We start from the raw sequence: 18555 nt of genomic DNA, 5'->3' as shown, positions 1-18555 counted from the left end.
TCCCATTCTCTTAGTTTCCAAACTAAGCCGTAAATATACTGGTTTGCATTCCAGCCATTACCCGGTCTCCTTATGGGTTCAGTTGTTTCATAGGAAATGTACTTAACATTTCTCAACTCCTCCAATCGTCCCATGTAGTTTAATATCACAGCTCTCTTAGTAATGTACCGTTAGTCCACATCGTCCTAAAACAACTAGCGCGACGATTCCGCCCGCACTGATTTGTCAGTTGAGGGACGAGCATCGCGTAGGAGTGACGCCACCTGACGTACGACAACGGTTCGCCCAAGTAAGTCACGAAAGCGAAAGTGCATGAAGACTGTTTTCAGAGTTGTAGTTTGACTGGTTGGAGAGGGACACCGTCGGTTTCTCTGAGCTGTTATCCAGCTCCCACAGAAGGTAAACGTTACATAACTCCCACTAAAGAATTTAAGCAACTTCTCTGATCAGCCGGTGTTGATGGCATTCTGCCTGGAAAGGTGTCACATGCCACAAATGTGTATCGCGGAACGTCTCCATGTATATAGCTACAGTCACTAGAATGATCAGCTCTTGAAAACACGCCAAACTCTTTGGGACGGTGGCTTTTCATTGTGCGCATGAAATGTATAATGTCCTGTTTGTGATACTAGTATGTTGCTGCGGATGTCAGTGGATGTCTCTCTTGTTGCGGGAACATGGGAATAATGTCAGTGCAAGGAAAGGCAGATAGACTCATACCCTAGTGATGGAATTTTCAAAACAGGAGATGTACACTGAGTGTACAAAATATTAGGAACACCTTCCTAATATTGAGTTACACCCCACCCCCTTTTGCCCTCAGAACAGGTTCAATTCGATTAAAATCCTTCTTTAACATGTCTCCTCCCCTTCATCTGCACTGATTGAAGTGGATTTAACAGGTGATATCAATAATGGATCAAAGCTTTCACCTGGATTCACCTGGTCAGTCTATGTCATGTAAAGAGCAGGTGTTCTTAATGTTTTGTCAACTCAGTGTAGGCCCCTATGTCTCTTTCACTCTCTTTCTCTCTCCCTCTCTCCTCCTCTCTCTTTCTCGCTCTCTTTCCCTCTCTCTTTCTTTATCTCTCCCTCCAAAAAGGTACAATTGATTTGCATATTTTAAATATATGCATATTTGGTTATTGTTTGGTATGGGTCAATGAGGAAAAATCCGTTCATATAACATAAAGCACAGTTGATGTTATTGTAATGACTTGTGTAAATTACTCTATCCTTTCTCATTGATGTTGCTGACTAAAAAAATTAAAGCTCTATATTTGATAAAAACAGATCCGTTTTTGATATTCATATGGTTCATGGATATCTATATACAGTAAGGGAACAAACAGGTTTTGGGTCTCGTACCCTGGCCTTACCCCTTTTAGTGTGTCAACTGAACCCTAATTGGTTTGTGCTTTGACGGTAGTGGTTCTTTCAACTACCAAAACTGAGTGGTGGAGTTGAGTGAGAATGGATGAGTAGGTGTCTCTCTCTTTCTCTCTCTCTCTCTCTCTCTCTCCCTCCCTCCGTCGCTCAGAGGACACAGGGAGGATTAGGATCTGTTGCCGTCTTCAGATTGAGGTCAATGCGATCTGTCAGGTGAGACTGTAAAAGCCCCGTAAGTACCTTAGAGATCCCACACCTCAATGGAGAAAATACAGTATCCTCAATGTGTTCCACAAGCGTGAGCTGACTATTGTATGTTGTAGAGTCCCTGTATTCTTTCACTAAACGGTGATGTCAGCCCTGGCATGAAAAGCACAGCTGAAATACAGTGAGCCTCTAAACCGTAGGACAGTGAACACAGCAGTAAATACCCCTGCCCTGCTATAGACCAGACTAGTGTTTCTACAGACGATAGGAGCTATAGGTGAGCTTCTCATAAACAAGTGATATAACATGCGTCATTGAACATGCTTCATGAACCACACTGATCAACTGTATACCTGGTTCCCTCTTTCTACCTCACCCACTACTTACTGCGGCCTTTTACTCCTCCTGGAACACAGGCCAGTGGTTAAATAGATGTCTTTCTATCTCCCTCACTCTTATTAAGGCAGCTGAGGACAGAGTAGACAGATAAGCACTTGAGCCGATGTGCATCTTCCGCTGAGCACAGCAAAGTCCCCCTAAACCTCAACCTAAAAAAGGTTAGGTCACTCCTACGCCCATGTACCCCCCGGCCTCCCGCTCCCTTTCCCCCTGCCCCAGGAGTCTCCTGTCCTTGTGCCCCATTGGCCATCACTGATCAGGTGGACAGAGGATGGCCAAAATCTTCCCTAAGACTCGAAAACACGCCATCATTCGCCTCTCCCGCGTTCCTTGGAAGCAGTTGACGTGCCAGCTGCGTATTTGACGGCGCCAGTCGGCCCTCTAGACGATCAGCTAGGACCCTTTTCCCCCGTTTCTCCCCCCGTCGTTTGGTTTTGAGCACTACAGGGCCGAAGCCGGCGTGTGAGGATGGGGGCCGGAGCGAGTGCAGAGGACAAGCACTCCAAAGAGCTGGAGAAGAAACTCAAGGAGGATGCAGAGAAGGACGCCAGGACAGTCAAGCTGCTGCTGCTGGGTAACATCTGCATGTCTGGTCCTCTTGCCCTCTGCTCTGGGGAATGGCCTGTGTTCTATGGGGTGTCTCATCATAACCTGGTATCCTCCAGACTATACACAGTGTATGACGTGTAGACTCTAAGGCCCTATATGACTGTCCAGTGATTGGCTTGTATCTTATCTGGTCAAAGGTCTATTGTTTCCATAGCATGTGTAATAGAAATGTGAACATTTTGTGAAAAGCAACCTTTTGACCCTAAGCGTATAATCCCATGTTTATATCGATGAGTAGACTATACTGTGGATGGGGATAGAGATTGTTTTTTCCTCTGCCGTTTAGCTTTGACCGAGATGAGAAGATAAAGTCCGTGGTATTTTTTATTTGTATTTATTATGGATCCCCGTTAGCTGCTGCCTTCCTGGGGTCCAGCAAAATGAAGACAGTTTATACAATTTAAAAAAAAACATTGCAATACATTCACAGATTTCACAATGCGCTGTGTACCCTCGGGCCCCTATTCCACCACTACCACATACCCACGGTACAAGATCCATGTGTACGTGTATGTGTGTGTGTGTGTGTGTGTATGCACGTGGCTGTGCCTATGTTTGTGTTGCTTCACAGTCCCCGCTGTTCCATAAGGTGTTTTTTTAAATCTGTTTTTAAATCAAATTTTACTGCTTGCATGAGTTACTGTAGTACTGTACGCCTTCCATGGTCTGTTTTGGACTTGGGGACTGTGACGAGACATCTTGTGACATGTCTTGTGGGGTACACATGGGTGTCCGAGCTGTGCGCCAGTAGTTCAAATAGACAGGTCAGTGAATTCAACATGCCTCTCATAAATACAAGCAGTGATGAAGTCAATCTCTCTTCCACCTTGAGCCAGGAGAGATTGACATGCAAATGATTAATATTAGCTTTCTGTGTACATCAAAGGGCTAGCCGTGCTGCCCTGTTCTGAGCCAATTGCAAATTTTCCTAAGTCCGGTGGTGTTGAATAATTCAGATGTGTAGACAGAGACAATGTTATCTTGGCTCTTGGTATTATATCATTCATCGTTAATCACCCAGTAACAGTTCCAACAGCCTGGTCTCATAGACTAGACATAACATAGTAAATATAGATCCGGGACACTCAAATTAGTATTATAAGTTACGTTTGGTATGGTTACATAAGACAGATGGTTAAGACAAAAACGAAAGCAAGCTGGTTGGTTGGGGTGGACGGGTGAGCGTTTAATGCGAACTTCCAGCAAACCAAATGTTGCGAGTTCAAATCTCATCATGTATAATTTTAGCTATTTAGCAACTTTTCAACGGCTTACTACTTTTTAGCTACTGTTAGCTAACTCTTCCACTAACCCTAACCTTAAGCCTTAAGCTTTAACTGAACTCCTAAACTTAACCCTAAACTTAACCCTAACCCCTAGCCTAGCTAACGTTAGCAAGCTAGCTAGCATTAGCTACCTAGCCACCTAGATAGAATATAATAATATATCATATGTTTTGCAAATTTGTAAGATATTATATGAATAATAATTCTTAATATATCATACTAAATGGGAAATGGACATTCACAAATTAATATATACAATACGAAGCGTAACAAATCATAATAAATGGAGTGTCTCGGATTTACACACAGAATAATAAGAAATGCTCTGAGACCAAGTTGGTTCTAAGGATGGTCTTAGTCCTAAACCAAGTTGGATTATAATTTAAACTTTACCAGCCTTGCAAACACTATTTTGATTGAAGAGATAATTACACAGATTCTTTTTCATGATTTTGTCTTTATTGGGGATGAATCAAGGGAAGTGTCAACGATAATAGAATTACTATGCCAAATACATTTAGCCTCTTGTAGACATTTGCTGAAATAATTGACTGAAACTGCTGATATTCAGAGGCACTACATTTTGCATCAGCAACATTGGTGGGACTAAGCATCGGGCTCTATGTAAAGGCCAGAGGCCGAGCTTATCCACCCCTGGCTGTCACACTATTGTTCTAAACACTTTGGTAATTAATCACCTCAATCTCCCGGTAATCCTAAAACAACAACTGTTGCATTACAGAAGGTTTAACCTCACACTACTGCACACACACATGCCCTACAGCCTAATTACCCCCAAGGCAAACCTATTATAGCGCTACTGACCCCAATGTCCACCCTCAACATAACACCCTGCACCAATACTGAATTAAGGCCTAGATTCAATCAGATCAAGTGTTAACCTGCGATAGCAAAAAAATAAAAAACTCATAGTGGATATTTCGGAGCATTGGAGCCGTCGAACTGGTGAGCAGCTGCTCTTGCGATCATTGACACGAAGACACTCATTGACACGAAGACACGCCAGCCCGGCTCTCGTCGGAAGTTCAGAACGAGAGAGTGGAGACTACACAGAAATAACGATGCTTAGCATACAAAACCCGTTCATTTCCATTGAAGGACCTAAAGGATGAGAGTGGGAGAGAGAGGCAGTGGGAGGGAGCACGTTCATGTCATCAGAAACTTGATTAGGGCCACAACATGGATTGTAAAATCCCTGAGGTGTAGTAGCCATGTCATGAGCAAGTGGAACACATGCAGATTCCAGGTGGTGCTGCTGACATAACAACATTCGGCATGTATAGGACTCTGCGCCCAGTTGTCACATTGACACATTGTCCCTGAGGGGCCTCCACAACTCATAGAAACTCTAATAGAAAGTAAAGTAGTGAGTGTTTCTCACTGGCCCTGCAAAGAGCAAGCAATGCAGATGCAGAAGCACAGTGGCTAGGAGAAACTCCCTAGAAGGCAGGAACCTAGGAAGAAAACTAGAGATGAATCAGGACTTGAGGGGTGGCCAGTCCTCTTCTGGCTGTACCGAGTGGAGATTTAAGAGAACATGTGGCCATTAAGGCCTGATCATTTTTCAAGACGTTCAAACGTTCATAGATGATCGGCAGGGACAAATAATAACCATGATGGCTATAGAGGGCGCAGCAGGAGAGTGAGTCATACTATATCTCCGTGACAAAGTTCTTCCTGCCATCAGCTTTGGAGGGGCTTAGGAGAGGAGTAATGAGCTTGGTGCCCTTGTGTGGATCATCTGTGGGTCAGGGCACACACCGATTCAACGGAGGGGACCATAACAGGGCAGGAAAGAAAACGGAGGGAATAGTAGGAGAGGAAAAGAAAGGGGGAAAGTGAAATGGAAGAAGGGAGTTCACTTTGGGACCTGTCACTCCAGGTCTAAAAGTCTAACACTGCGGCCCAGTGGTCATCTTTGGTACTGTAAATGTGAATCCTGCTTCCTACATACAGACTGATCGACATACTCCCAAAACCTCACCATGCAGTAGATCACGGTCTCTCACCACAGGCTGCCAATTCTATATACACACCTCAGATCTAAATAATTGTATTGCGTGTCACTAAACCCCCCCCCCCCCACTTGTGTGCAGGTGCTGGAGAATCAGGAAAGAGCACAATCGTCAAACAGATGAAGTGAGTCTGGTGACACTACTGTACCCAGTGCAATATGTCATAAAACATATTGGTGTCTCAAAGGTCAAACGTCAACTTTATCTGTGGCTGCTTGTCTTCTCGCAACAGAATTATCCATCAAGATGGTTACTCTCTTGAAGAGTCCATGGAGTTTGTCACCATCATCTACAGCAATACCCTTCAGTCCATCATGGCGATTGTAAAGGGCATGACTCAACTCAACATCGGCTACGGTGACACCGCTCAGCAGGTAGCTACTGAACACCGACTGTCTACAGTACACTGTTCAGACAGGTGGATTATATAACATACCCAAGCCAGGCATCATATTGTTTGGGATGTGACATAAAACCCTTTGACAAACTGAGTACAGTGAGCAGGATGTGTGTTTTTGGTGCTTGTGTGTGTGTCTGTAGGACGATTCCAGGAAGCTCATGCACCTGGCAGACACCATTGAGGAGGGTTCCATGCCCAAAGAGCTGTCTGACATCATCATCCGGCTGTGGAAGGACACTGGTATCCAGGCATGCTACGACAGGGCCTCTGAGTACCAGCTTAATGACTCCGCTGGATAGTAGGTTTACTCCCCTGGACTGGACCGACCCCATCCCTGTTCCCTTTCCCCCATCCCTATGAAACCATTACCATCACATCCACATAAACAAAGGACTGGTTTTCTAAGACTAAAAAGCTCTTTCAAAATTGAGAATCTCCATTGAGAATGCTTTTTAGTCCAGGGCCTGGCTCTGTATCTGGGAAACTAGCCCTAAGAGCTTTGGACCTCTTGCTAGACTTTTATATAGATAAATCGTTAATCCTATATTAGTGTGTTGATGAACCAGGCGAAGGAAGGAGGTTGTTCCTCTCTCTGTGTCCCACCTAGCTATCTGAATGACTTGGAGAGGCTGGTCCAGCCTGGATACATCCCCACTGAGCAGGACATGTTGCGATCAAGAGTAAAGACCACTGGTATCATAGAGACCCAGTTCGGCTTAAAAGACCTCAACTTCAGGTGAGGCTGGAAATACAATGAAGTCTGCATTAATCCCCATTGTTCAGAATCCCCAAAACACTGAAAAGCAGCATTTCTCTTTGAGTAATCCAATGAGCTCAGATGACAATATCATTGTAACATATTAATAACATTGTAATAACATTGGCGAACATCACAGTGACATCTGCAAGCGCTCCCTCTCTCTCTCTCCTGCAGGATGTTTGACGTGGGCGGCCAGCGCTCAGAGAGGAAGAAATGGATCCACTGCTTTGAGGGAGTGACCTGTATTATCTTCATCGCTGCTCTGAGCGCCTACGACATGGTGCTGGTGGAGGATGACGAAGTGGTGAGATACATTATCTTCACATTGTAGACGCTAGATTGAAGGAGCCACTGTTGGAACGAAGTGAAGAGACGCCACGATCAAAGAGGGTAGATTGAGGTAGTGACTGTGGCACTGTAGTAGTAGTAGTAGTAGTAGTGTCGTGGTCAAATGAGCTTTTGTGCGACCTCGGACAGATGAATTGCAGAGAAATTTGTTTCATAGGCGTGTTTCATGCAACGCAATCCATTTGTCCCTCTTTTTCTGAATGTGGTTCTCTCCTCATGAAGAACCGAATGCACGAGAGTCTCCACCTGTTCAACAGCATCTGCAACCACCGCTACTTTATTGCCACCTCCATCGTACTCTTCCTCAACAAGAAAGACGTCTTCACCGAGAAGATCAAGAAGGCTCACCTCAGCATGTGCTTCCCCGACTACGACGGTGGGCTCACAACAGCAGATCTGTCACTCAAGCAATGTTCTCTTTGGAACACGCCTTTTTTCCCCTCTCTATGTTCTTTTGACGTCAGGAGCCATGTCAGAGCTCAACTATTGCATACTGTGTTTGTCATCCATAGCCTAAGGCAGCTCTGATTTCTGTTGAGTCTTTTGACAATATAGGTATTATTTCCCTAAATGTTGTTGGATTCCCTGTAGGCCCCAACACCTATGAGGATGCTGGCAACTACATCAAACTCCAGTTCCTGGACCTGAACTTGCGGCGAGATATCAAGGAGGTCTACTCACACATGACCTGTGCCACAGACACAGAAAACGTCAAGTTTGTGTTTGACGCCGTAACCGACATCATCATCAAAGAAAACCTAAAGAGTTGTGGTCTCTTCTAAAGAGCCACGCCGTATAGGTGAGTGGAACTCTTCTGGCCTAGACTATTGATACTGAGAGATTGTCTGCCTCTGGGATGGTACTCTGCCCATTGAATCACAGAGCCCCGTAGTTAACTGTAGTTCACCCGGAAGATAGCTCACTAGGAATTAGCACGTCATTTCTCTGTCACTCCCCCCAACGGCCCACGCCGTCTGTGATTTCCACTAAACACTCCTCTGTTTCAGGGTGTTGGTTTACCCTCTGAATCCTATCCACTTCCCCCTTCAAACTGCGGGAAACAATCTCCTCAAGAAGACCGGACGAAGGAGACCAACACAGCAACTGTCTCTGGAAGCTGCCATTCACAAATTATGATACTACACACACACACACTGACATGAATTCATACAAAACGCAGCATCATAACCAAAGACATTTAAGTTCATTTGAGACCTGGAAAATAGGTGTACTGTCAAAGTAAGAGGATCTATACCGTACAGATTTATGTTATAAGTCAATCATAGTCAAGCTATCGTCCTTTGTTAAATGTCTTGAATAGGAACTCCTTTTCCATTGCAGTGCTATGCAACCTGTAGATTAAACATCGGCGCCTGTCAGCAGAAAGCGCTTCTTCCCCCACAGTACATTTGAATAGGTGTAAGGCAATGTATCATCTCTATGCTCCAGTAACTGGCATTAAAAAGCTTTAAGAGATGGCCTCATCACCTGCAGACATATTTCAACTTGCGTGACAAGTTACAAAACCCATTCATCAGCAAAAATGGGTTGTATGTGTAGAACAGATATTGATCTGTACGTATAGTGGGCACAATATGAAAGACCTCAAACTACAGGAGAGGACCAATGACATGAAATCAGACCAATTCATTATTATATGTCAAACATCACAGAATTGTAAAGTTGAGGGTAACTTGTATCTAGAACTATTTCACTGATGAGCGACTGTAGTAAAGATGCAGTATTTATATGGATGTAGCTTGGTCACATACTAATTTGAATACCTTGTAAGTCTTTGGGACACATTCTGTACAGAAATAAAACATGAAATGTTCATGTGAAATCAGAAATTAAGTTAAAGCTTCTGTAGAAAACTAACCTCTGAACTAATTACTAAATAAATTCACCTCAATATTGTCATGTTCTGTACTTTGCATTTATTTCAGACTATTTAAAAAAAAAAGAGATTTCTGACATGAAGAGAAAACCCATTGTTACAACATGGTCTGAACAGTACTGTAGAGGAGAAAATCATTATTTCAAATTCAAGACGGCCTAAGAGAAGAATGGTTCAGTCCTGATTCGTTTATCAAGAGACCAAAATAACTGAGACGGTTCGAAGACAATGGAGGGCAAAAACAAGATGTCAAGAAGATCATCTTCAACAAAAACCATCGAGAGTTCACTCCCAGAAAAGAAACATGACATTTGTCAATCCCTGAGTTCTCTCCACATACAGGAACTTAAAACATTCTGATAGCAGCATTAAGAGATGGTTGTCGATGGGAAGGACCATCTGCTTCCACATACACATACTGTATTACTACGTACTAAAACTTTGGATATAGAGCTAAGCTAACAGGAGCGTGAACAAAGCCATACAACCTGCGTGCTCAACAGAAAATATATTCCGCATGAGTGTCTGACATGATATAGCCCTTTCTTGAATAGGAATACTACGATTAGAAACGTATCGTTGTTGTTCAATGGAGACATGACACTCTTACACAGCGACCTTAAAAACATGACACACTTTATGGCTTTGTTCAAACATACAGGTATGACAGACTGTACGTCAGGTATACATACCAGGGTAAAGGTAAGTCTGTATTGACAATGAACCAAAAAGCCCAAGGCACTATTGTCCATGTGATTGTGTAAATCTATATCTCACTGTCATGGCACATAAAATGACATGCATACATCTGCCTATTGCAAGGGCCATTGCATGATAGTCAGAGATGCATATATCACACATTCACCTCACAAACGTAATATTACTGAATGAAAAAAAAAGATAAAAGCTAGATGACTCCGAAGCGGAGGCCTCTGAAAACATAAGAACTGTGACATTCCAAAGTGGCCTTTGGAAATCCCAAGCAGTGAGGCACTAGTCCCCTTGTGTAGTGAGATCTATTTTTGAGTAATGCACTTTAAAAACTACGCTGTGGACTACAAACCTGTATCTGGATGGCACTGTTCCCCGAACCCAAAAAATATTTCACAGATCAGCTGTATGTTCAGAAAACCTAGACCCACACCCAAACACTAAATCCCTCATTGCTTGGTTCATTTATTCCTGAAACAAAAAAACCCAGTCGTACTGGCACCAACCCTGACGAATCACAATCAAAACATACATACATATACATATATATATATATATATATATTTTTTTTTTTTTAATTTTAAAGTCTCCTTTAAAAAATAAATGTCTACCTCTGTACACTAAGTGATGCATATTATAAGACAATAACGCAAAAAAAAAAAAATTATAATTCAAAGGTGTTCTAGAGAGTTGGTATTGTCCACCTTGGTCCTGAGCAGCAGAAGAGTTTGGAGTCGGGGTGGGGTGAGGTGAGACGATAAGGGTTTATTCCCCTGTCCTATTCGCACAACAAGCTGTGCCTGAGTGAGTCTACTGACTGGGGACCCGTTCACACCAGTGTCCTCCTCTCCTCCAAGAGCTCAAAACAGTCCCACCATGTGATCGATCTGTCTCATGTACACACTCTTCAGAGGCAGAGAATACCTCCGCTCCTCGGGGATCCGGTCACACTAAAAGAGAGAAAGAAGAGGAGAGCGGAAGATTTGTACAGAAAAAAAGATTATACACAAGTAACCTATCAGCAATCTTACTCCGCATATTTCACATATTTTAGCAAAAAGAAATGTACGTTATTCATTACTGTATATTTTAAACTGCGGTACTTGATCCTGCAGGCAGTGTCATAGTAATATGTATTTATATATCAGAGGGTCATTACGTTGCTATTGTTAGAGAAAGGCCCATTGGAAGTTTCCTGATCTGGTACCACCTTCTCACAGGGGGACAGGTCGTTCCACTGCTTCTCCCGAAAACGCTTGTCGATAGGCACTACATGGCCCTCAGTGGTGAAGATGTACTTGTTCTCGGATTTGTGCAAGGGGTTGTCATCGTCAAACAGCTGGAAGGAGAGGGTCATAGGATTAACTAGAAGGAAAGTCAGGTTATATTAGCTTAGAAAAGCTCTTTTCCAGTTTCTGACCAACAGTGCTGGTCCACATACCAGGTAAAGGTATTTGCAGACAATGCAGGTCCACATACCAGGTAAAGTTATTTGCAGACATTGCAGGTCCACATACCAGGTAAAGTTATTTGCAGACATTGCAGGTCCACATACCAGGTAAAGTTATTTGCAGACAGTGCAGGTCCACATACCAGGTAAAGGTATTTGCAGACATTGCAGGTCCACATACCAGGTAAAGTTATTTGCAGACATTGCAGGTCCACATACCAGGTAAAGTTATTTGCAGACAGTACAGGTCCACATACCAGGTAAAGGTATTTGCAGACATTGCAGGTCCACATACCAGGTAAAGTTATTTGCAGACAGTGCAGGTCCACATACCAGGTAAAGTTATTTGCAGACATTACAGGTCCACATACCAGGTAAAGTTATTTGCAGACAGTGCAGGTCCACATACCAGGTAAAGGTATTTGCAGACATTGCAGGTCCACATACCAGGTAAAGTTATTTGCAGACAGTACAGGTCCACATACCAGGTAAAGGTATTTGCAGACATTGCAGGTCCACATACCAGGTAAAGTTATTTGCAGACAGTGCAGGTCCACATACCAGGTAAAGGTATTTGCAGACATTACAGGTCCACATACCAGGTAAAGTTATTTGCAGACAGTGCAGGTCCACATACCAGGTAAAGGTATTTGCAGACAGTACAGGTCCACATACCAGGTAAAGGTATTTGCAGACAGTGCAGGTCCACATACCAGGTAAAGGTATTTGCAGACATTGCAGGTCCACATACCAGGTAAAGTTATTTGCAGACAGTGCAGGTCCACATACCAGGTAAAGTTATTTGCAGACAGTGCAGGTCCACATACCAGGTAAAGTTATTTGCAGACATTGCAGGTCCACATACCAGGTAAAGTTATTTGCAGACATTGCAGGTCCACATACCAGGTAAAGTTATTTGCAGACAGTGAAGGTCCACATACCAGGTAAAGGTATTTGCAGACATTACAGGTCCACATACCAGGTAAAGTTATTTGCAGACATTACAGGTCCACATACCAGGTAAAGGTATTTGCAGACAGTGCAGGTCCACATACCAGGTAAAGGTATTTGCAGACATTACAGGTCCACATACCAGGTAAAGGTATTTGCAGACATTGCAGGTCCACATACCAGGTAAAGGTATTTGCAGACAGTGCAGGTCCACATACCAGGTAAAGTTATTTGCAGACATTGCAGGTCCACATACCAGGTAAAGTTATTTGCAGACATTGCAGGTCCACATACCAGGTAAAGTTATTTGCAGACAGTGCAGGTCCACATACCAGGTAAAGGTATTTGCAGACAGTGCAGGTCCACATACCAGGTAAAGGTATTTGCAGACATTGCAGGTCCACATACCAGGTAAAGGTATTTGCAGACATTGCAGGTCCACATACCAGGTAAAGTTATTTGCAGACAGTGCAGGTCCACATACCAGATAAAGTTATTTGCAGACAGTGCAGGTCCACATACCAGGTAAAGTTATTTGCAGACATTGCAGGTCCACATACCAGGTAAAGTTATTTGCAGACATTGCAAGTCCACATACCAGGTAAAGTTATTTGCAGACATTGCAGGTCCACATACCAGGTAAAGTTATTTGCAGACAGTGCAGGTCCACATACCAGGTAAAGGTATTTGCAGACAGTGCAGGTCCACATACCAGGTAAAGGTATTTGCAGACAGTACAGGTCCACATACCAGGTAAAGTTATTTGCAGACAGTACAGGTCCACATACCAGGTAAAGTTATTTGCAGACAGTGCAGGTCCACATACCAGGTAAAGGTATTTGCAGACATTACAGGTCCACATACCAGGTAAAGGTATTTGCAGACATTACAGGTCCACATACCAGGTAAAGTTATTTGCAGACAGTGCAGGTCCACATACCAGGTAAAGGTATTTGCAGACATTACAGGTCCACATACCAGGTAAAGGTATTTGCAGACAGTGCAGGTCCACATACCAGGTAAAGGTATTTGCAGATATTGCAGGTCCACATACCAGGTAAAGTTATTTGCAGACAGTGCAGGTCCACATACCAGGTAAAGTTATTTGCAGACATTGCAGGTCCACATACCAGGTAAAGTTATTTGCAGACATTGCAGGTCCACATACCAGGTAAAGTTATTTGCAGACATTGCAGGTCCACATACCAGGTAAAGTTATTTGCAGACAGTGCAGGTCCACATACCAGGTAAAGTTATTTGCAGACATTGCAGGTCCACATACCAGGTAAAGCTATTTGCAGACAGTACAGGTCCACATACCAGGTAAAGTTATTTGCAGACAGTGCAGGTCCACATACCAGGTAAAGGTATTTGCAGACATTACAGGTCCACATACCAGGTAAAGGTATTTGCAGACATTACAGGTCCACATACCAGGTAAAGTTATTTGCAGACAGTGCAGGTCCACATACCAGGTAAAGGTATTTGCAGACATTACAGGTCCACATACCAGGTAAAGGTATTTGCAGACAGTGCAGGTCCACATACCAGGTAAAGGTATTTGCAGATATTGCAGGTCCACATACCAGGTAAAGTTATTTGCAGACAGTGCAGGTCCACATACCAGGTAAAGTTATTTGCAGACATTGCAGGTCCACATACCAGGTAAAGTTATTTGCAGACAGTGCAGGTCCACATACCAGGTAAAGTTATTTGCAGACATTGCAGGTCCACATACCAGGTAAAGCTATTTGCAGACAGTACAGGTACACATACCAGGTAAAGGTATTTGCAGACAGTACAGGTACACATACCAGGTATAGGTATTTGCAGACAGTACAGGTACACATACCAGGTAAAGGTATTTGCAGACAGTACAGGTATACATACCAGGTAAAGCTATTTGCAGACAGTACAAGTACACATACCAGGTAAAGATATTTGCAGGTCTCGCTGAGGAAGAAGCTCTCCATGCGATCCTCTTTGGACTTGTCCACCACGTGGTGGAGAGTGGCATACCCACACCTGCCAAATACACACATCCATTTAGGGAACCCAGGTGTGACGTCAAGTCAGTAGAACGAGACATCCTAAAACACTCTAAAATTGTGTTCCTCCAAGATCCGACTCATACCTGACTTTGGCATTTTTTTCTAGGCTCTCTAGGATATCCATTCCAACGTGTAAATAGAAAGGATTCTTGGTTGCCTGGGAGGGGAAATTAAATAGCTCACTCAGAGCAGCTCATAACATTCAAACATTGTGTTTCAAATTAAGGTGAAGCACTGGTACCTGGTACAGGAGATAGGTGGACTCCACCAGTTCTGGCCTCAGGGGGTAGAAGAGCACGTCAGGCGCCTGTAGCTGCCAGTTGTACCTCTCCGGCAGGGCCCCGAAGCGCTTCCAGATGGCGTAGTAGAATGCATGCAGGCAAATGGCCTCCTCCACATCACCATTCAACACCTGGCGAGTACAACACAAAGTCAGAGGTCAACACAGGGAAAACATCATCATCACAAACAGTAATAACACTGTCAGGATGAACATACAACATTTATTGGGACAATGTTGGCTGAGGACATATGCAGGGCTGCGCAGCTCCCCATTCCCAGAGAGAGAGGTGTCTACCAGGAGGCCAGGGAAGAAGGCCTGCAGGGAGTCAATCCAGGTGTTCATGATCTGGCCGTTGAACATGTTCACATTGACGTAGAGAGGAGGGTCCCCTTCTCCTTCGTTACATGACTCCCTCCTGCAGGTTCAACAGGGGAGAAGGTTCTCAGACAACATCATCATACACATTACCTTCACAGAGCGTAGATCAACACTAAACAACACGCCGCCAATATACCAACACACACACACAAAATCAAGTCAATTCAAGCACAGGACTGACCCTCTTCTCAGGTGGTTCTGGATGCTCTCATAAGAAGCTTGGAACATCCGGTAGTCCTCTTTCTCTCCAAACAGGATGTAAGACTTGAGCAGGTACTCGTAGAACGAGTCCATCCCTGCTCCCAGGCCACTCTGCTTGCTAACCCACTGTCCCGTTTGGATGTTCACCACGTTCCCTGAGAGTTCAAAGAGACGTGCAACAAGAAGGGAAAGACGCTGCTACGCATAAGCAAACGTCTACATACAAATATAAGACTACACCAAAAACGAAAACGGATCTCTACTCACCTAGCAAGCCCGTCTCGTTGCTCCTCAGTTTCCACAAGGCTCGGACAGCCCGTCTGGCCACCCACTCGAACGTGGAGTCGCCAATCAGACGGCTGAGAATGCCGAACTCCACCAGCAGGGAGCCAGCCCCTGCTGTGCAAGTCTCATTGATGCTGTCTGGAGGGACACCACTCTTCAGGTTCACCTGAGGAAATGAAGTGACAGGGCGATCCAGTCACTGAGGAACATTACAGTCATTTCAGTTGTACTCGTAATATATTGGAAACAACAGGTGAAGTAAATGTCAATGAGACGTACTGTAGTGGATTTCTGTGGTTGTTTAATGGTCTAAGATCTCCCTCCACCACTGTTTGGTATTCCCCCCGTCTACAAAACCAGGACTGTCAAATCGCTATGAACCCAGGCAATATCAGGTAACCCACTATACAGCTCTCCTCTCCTCTTACCCTGGGGTAGGGAATGCCTGTGCTGGTGTTCTCGAAGGCTGGCAGCAGGCGTACTGCCAGGTCGTGGGCCAGGTGCAGTAGCTCATTGTCATAGTCCACCAGGCCCACGTTGCCGAAGGGATGCTTGGGGTCAGTCAGGAGGATGTGAGCAGAGATCAAGCTACCCAGGATCCTGGAGGGACAGAGAATGAACGAATGAGACAACCATCAAGTGATGTTAGGAGGTAGTCCTTGGTTAGGCATTTAGATATGCTTCAGAGAAATAACTCTGCTACCAACCACCAGATAAGAGCTACCATTGCCCTACTTTTAAACAATACTTAACCAATGCCTCATCTACAATCACAACACTTGTATTGCTTCTTTTTTTTTTGCCACTCGTGAAGACAACTAAATGTTCTTTGCGGTTTACTGAAACGTTAGCGGCAACTCGTGGTTGTAAATCTGTTTGCGCCACCTTTACATCTGTAACTTGACCCGAAGCTAATCAAACACATTTCAGTCACTATTTGAAAGGAATGGACATATGTAATACCTGATGTTAGCCTCAAACACCTGCACAGTGGAGTCCTTGTCGAAAGAGACGGTGTCTATCACCAACTTCACAGCTCTGTGAAACTCAGACACATTCCCCAGTACCTGGAATGAGAGACATTATCGGGATCATTAAAAGACCCTTGACAGTAAACTGTTTTAGCAATACCATTCCCCTTAAAAGCCCACCCCCCCCGCCCAAAAAAAACAGGAATACAGAATAAGACTGCTTACCAGTAAGGTGTCAAGGGTGTCAATGAGTGTCAGGGAATAGTTTCCCAAAACATCATTGATGTTGATGTTCGACCTGAAAAAACAATGAAGCAATGAAAAAGTTAACAAGCTTGACAATAACTGAGGGCATGTATGTGTAGGCTCTATTGCAAGCACCAAGTCATTCATAATGGGATCACATTCAACTTGATCACACGTTGAACAAGTTAAACGGATCGACCGTTTCAGCTTGAGAAAAATTCAGTTTTGTCCAGCTGTGCCTTTTATGTCAAGGTGAAAAGGCTAAACGTTGTGGTATATGGTCTCACATACACACATCTGAATGCTGTTTCAGCCAATCAGCACCCAGTATCCAAACTACCTGGTATATAAAGTCAATAATAAACTGGGTGATTCGAGCCCTGACTGGCTGACAGCCGTGGTATATCAGACCGTATACCACCCATGTGACAAAAAAAATTTAGTTTTACTGCTCTAATTATGTTGGTAACCTTATAATAGCAATAAGGTACCTCTGCGGTTTGTGGTATATGGCCAATATACCACAGCTAAGGGCTGTATCAGGCCCCAGCTTTGCGTCGTGCATAAGAACATCCCTGAGCCATATCGCTTAAATAGAACCCTTGCCTGGTCTCCAGGCAAATAGAACCCCTAGCCTTACTGTAACTATATTTATTTAGATATTTACATAACTTTTTAACCAGATCTGTTAGCAAGTCCTGCATGACAGACCGATGCAAATTACACTAACCACAGTTACCAGACATCAGTCAGAATGGAAATGTTGAACGGAGAGTGTACACACCTAGTAAAACAGGGTAGTCTACCAACCTAATACATCAATCAATCCAGCACGTCATCGTGCACACACATACCCGTAGCCTAATAATCAATTTCACGTGATTGTTACCAGATCTGTTCTAGGCCTAGCTATCGGGCTATAGATGACTCACGGGTTGAGAACGTCAGGCCCTCTCCCTTGACAGTCAATGGGATTCAGCTCATCCTCGGGAAAGGCATATTTCATGTAGTTGTCATATCCAAAGTAGAACATGTCTTTGGCCATGCCTTTCATCTTTATCTTGAGTGTGTCCGGGAAAGAGCTATATCTCCTGTCATACTCGTCCCTGTCCCCCTCAAAGAGGCTAAGGTAAGACTTCTTAGGTGAGTCCTCTTTACTGGCACAAGAGGTCCTGCATTGTGCGTCTCCATGGCCGTGTATTCGTTGTGACCAGGAATTGGCCTTTGCGGAATCCCCATCATCTTGCTTAAAAAGTTCTATTTTGTGCAAATTGAAATTGAAATTAAGAGGGAAGTTGAACCCCCAGCTAGGTCCCAGTCCAAACGCTAGCCATAGCAGACAACTGACAGTGAGTCTGAGCACGACGAGAGCAACCACTATTGACCTCCATTGCATATTTGCCCTGGATCGGTCTTAAAAACCATAGTTCAATTTGACAATCCTTTGATGAATAGATGGCTGAATTGTATTCTGTGTATCGCTTTCAAGCCACCTAGGCAGCCTGGCTGACAAAGTCGACAGCGCACCACACTCTTCCTGTCAACAAAACCAGCCCCTCCCCGGTTCACCGGTGTGATTGGAGTTCCAGTCATATCGTCACCGAGAAAGAGGGGGCCGGCGCGTTTCAGCAATTGGCTACCATGCATGTCCGTTTTGCTGTATGTCTAGCAATATAACTTTAGAGCCAATAGAAAAT

General features: G+C 44.1%; 2 protein-coding genes across 4 annotated transcripts; one reads left to right on the top strand and one right to left on the bottom strand.

Moving 5' to 3' along the window:
* The first annotated feature begins 2 nt into the window (after positions 1-2).
* LOC135542240 (guanine nucleotide-binding protein G(t) subunit alpha-like) lies at positions 3-9336 on the top strand. 2 transcript variants are annotated; one of them, XM_064969058.1, is made up of 10 exons: positions 3-399; positions 1541-2569; positions 6008-6050; positions 6159-6300; positions 6467-6624; positions 6934-7062; positions 7261-7390; positions 7657-7810; positions 8026-8233; positions 8442-9336. In XM_064969058.1, the coding sequence occupies exons 2-9, from the start codon at positions 2464-2466 to the stop codon at positions 8214-8216; spliced, it is 1053 nt and encodes a 350-aa protein (XP_064825130.1). In that variant the 5' UTR covers positions 3-399; positions 1541-2463; the 3' UTR covers positions 8217-8233; positions 8442-9336. The 2 variants fall into 2 exon arrangements, with proteins under 2 accessions (XP_064825130.1, XP_064825131.1); XM_064969059.1 differs by lacking the exon at positions 1541-2569.
* An 18-nt stretch (positions 9337-9354) lies between these two features.
* Positions 9355-18424, bottom strand: edem1 (ER degradation enhancer, mannosidase alpha-like 1). Of its 2 annotated transcripts, none has more exons than XM_064969057.1 (12): positions 17791-18424; positions 16838-16910; positions 16605-16708; positions 16070-16241; positions 15624-15807; positions 15337-15511; positions 15072-15192; positions 14736-14906; positions 14578-14651; positions 14372-14468; positions 11253-11381; positions 9355-10992 (listed from the first exon to the last, which is right to left on the bottom strand). In XM_064969057.1, the coding sequence occupies exons 1-12, from the start codon at positions 18252-18254 to the stop codon at positions 10903-10905; spliced, it is 1854 nt and encodes a 617-aa protein (XP_064825129.1). In that variant the 5' UTR covers positions 18255-18424; the 3' UTR covers positions 9355-10902. The 2 variants fall into 2 exon arrangements, with proteins under 2 accessions (XP_064825129.1, XP_064825128.1); XM_064969056.1 differs by having other exon boundaries at positions 11202-11381; positions 17791-18423.
* Between the last annotated feature and the right edge of the window lie 131 nt (positions 18425-18555).

Source organism: Oncorhynchus masou, chromosome 6, assembly GCF_036934945.1.
Source record: "Oncorhynchus masou masou isolate Uvic2021 chromosome 6, UVic_Omas_1.1, whole genome shotgun sequence".
NCBI classification, from domain to species: domain Eukaryota; kingdom Metazoa; phylum Chordata; class Actinopteri; order Salmoniformes; family Salmonidae; genus Oncorhynchus; species Oncorhynchus masou.
The sequence above is the reverse complement of the archived record's forward strand: the minus strand, read 5'-3'. Positions and strand labels throughout refer to the sequence as shown.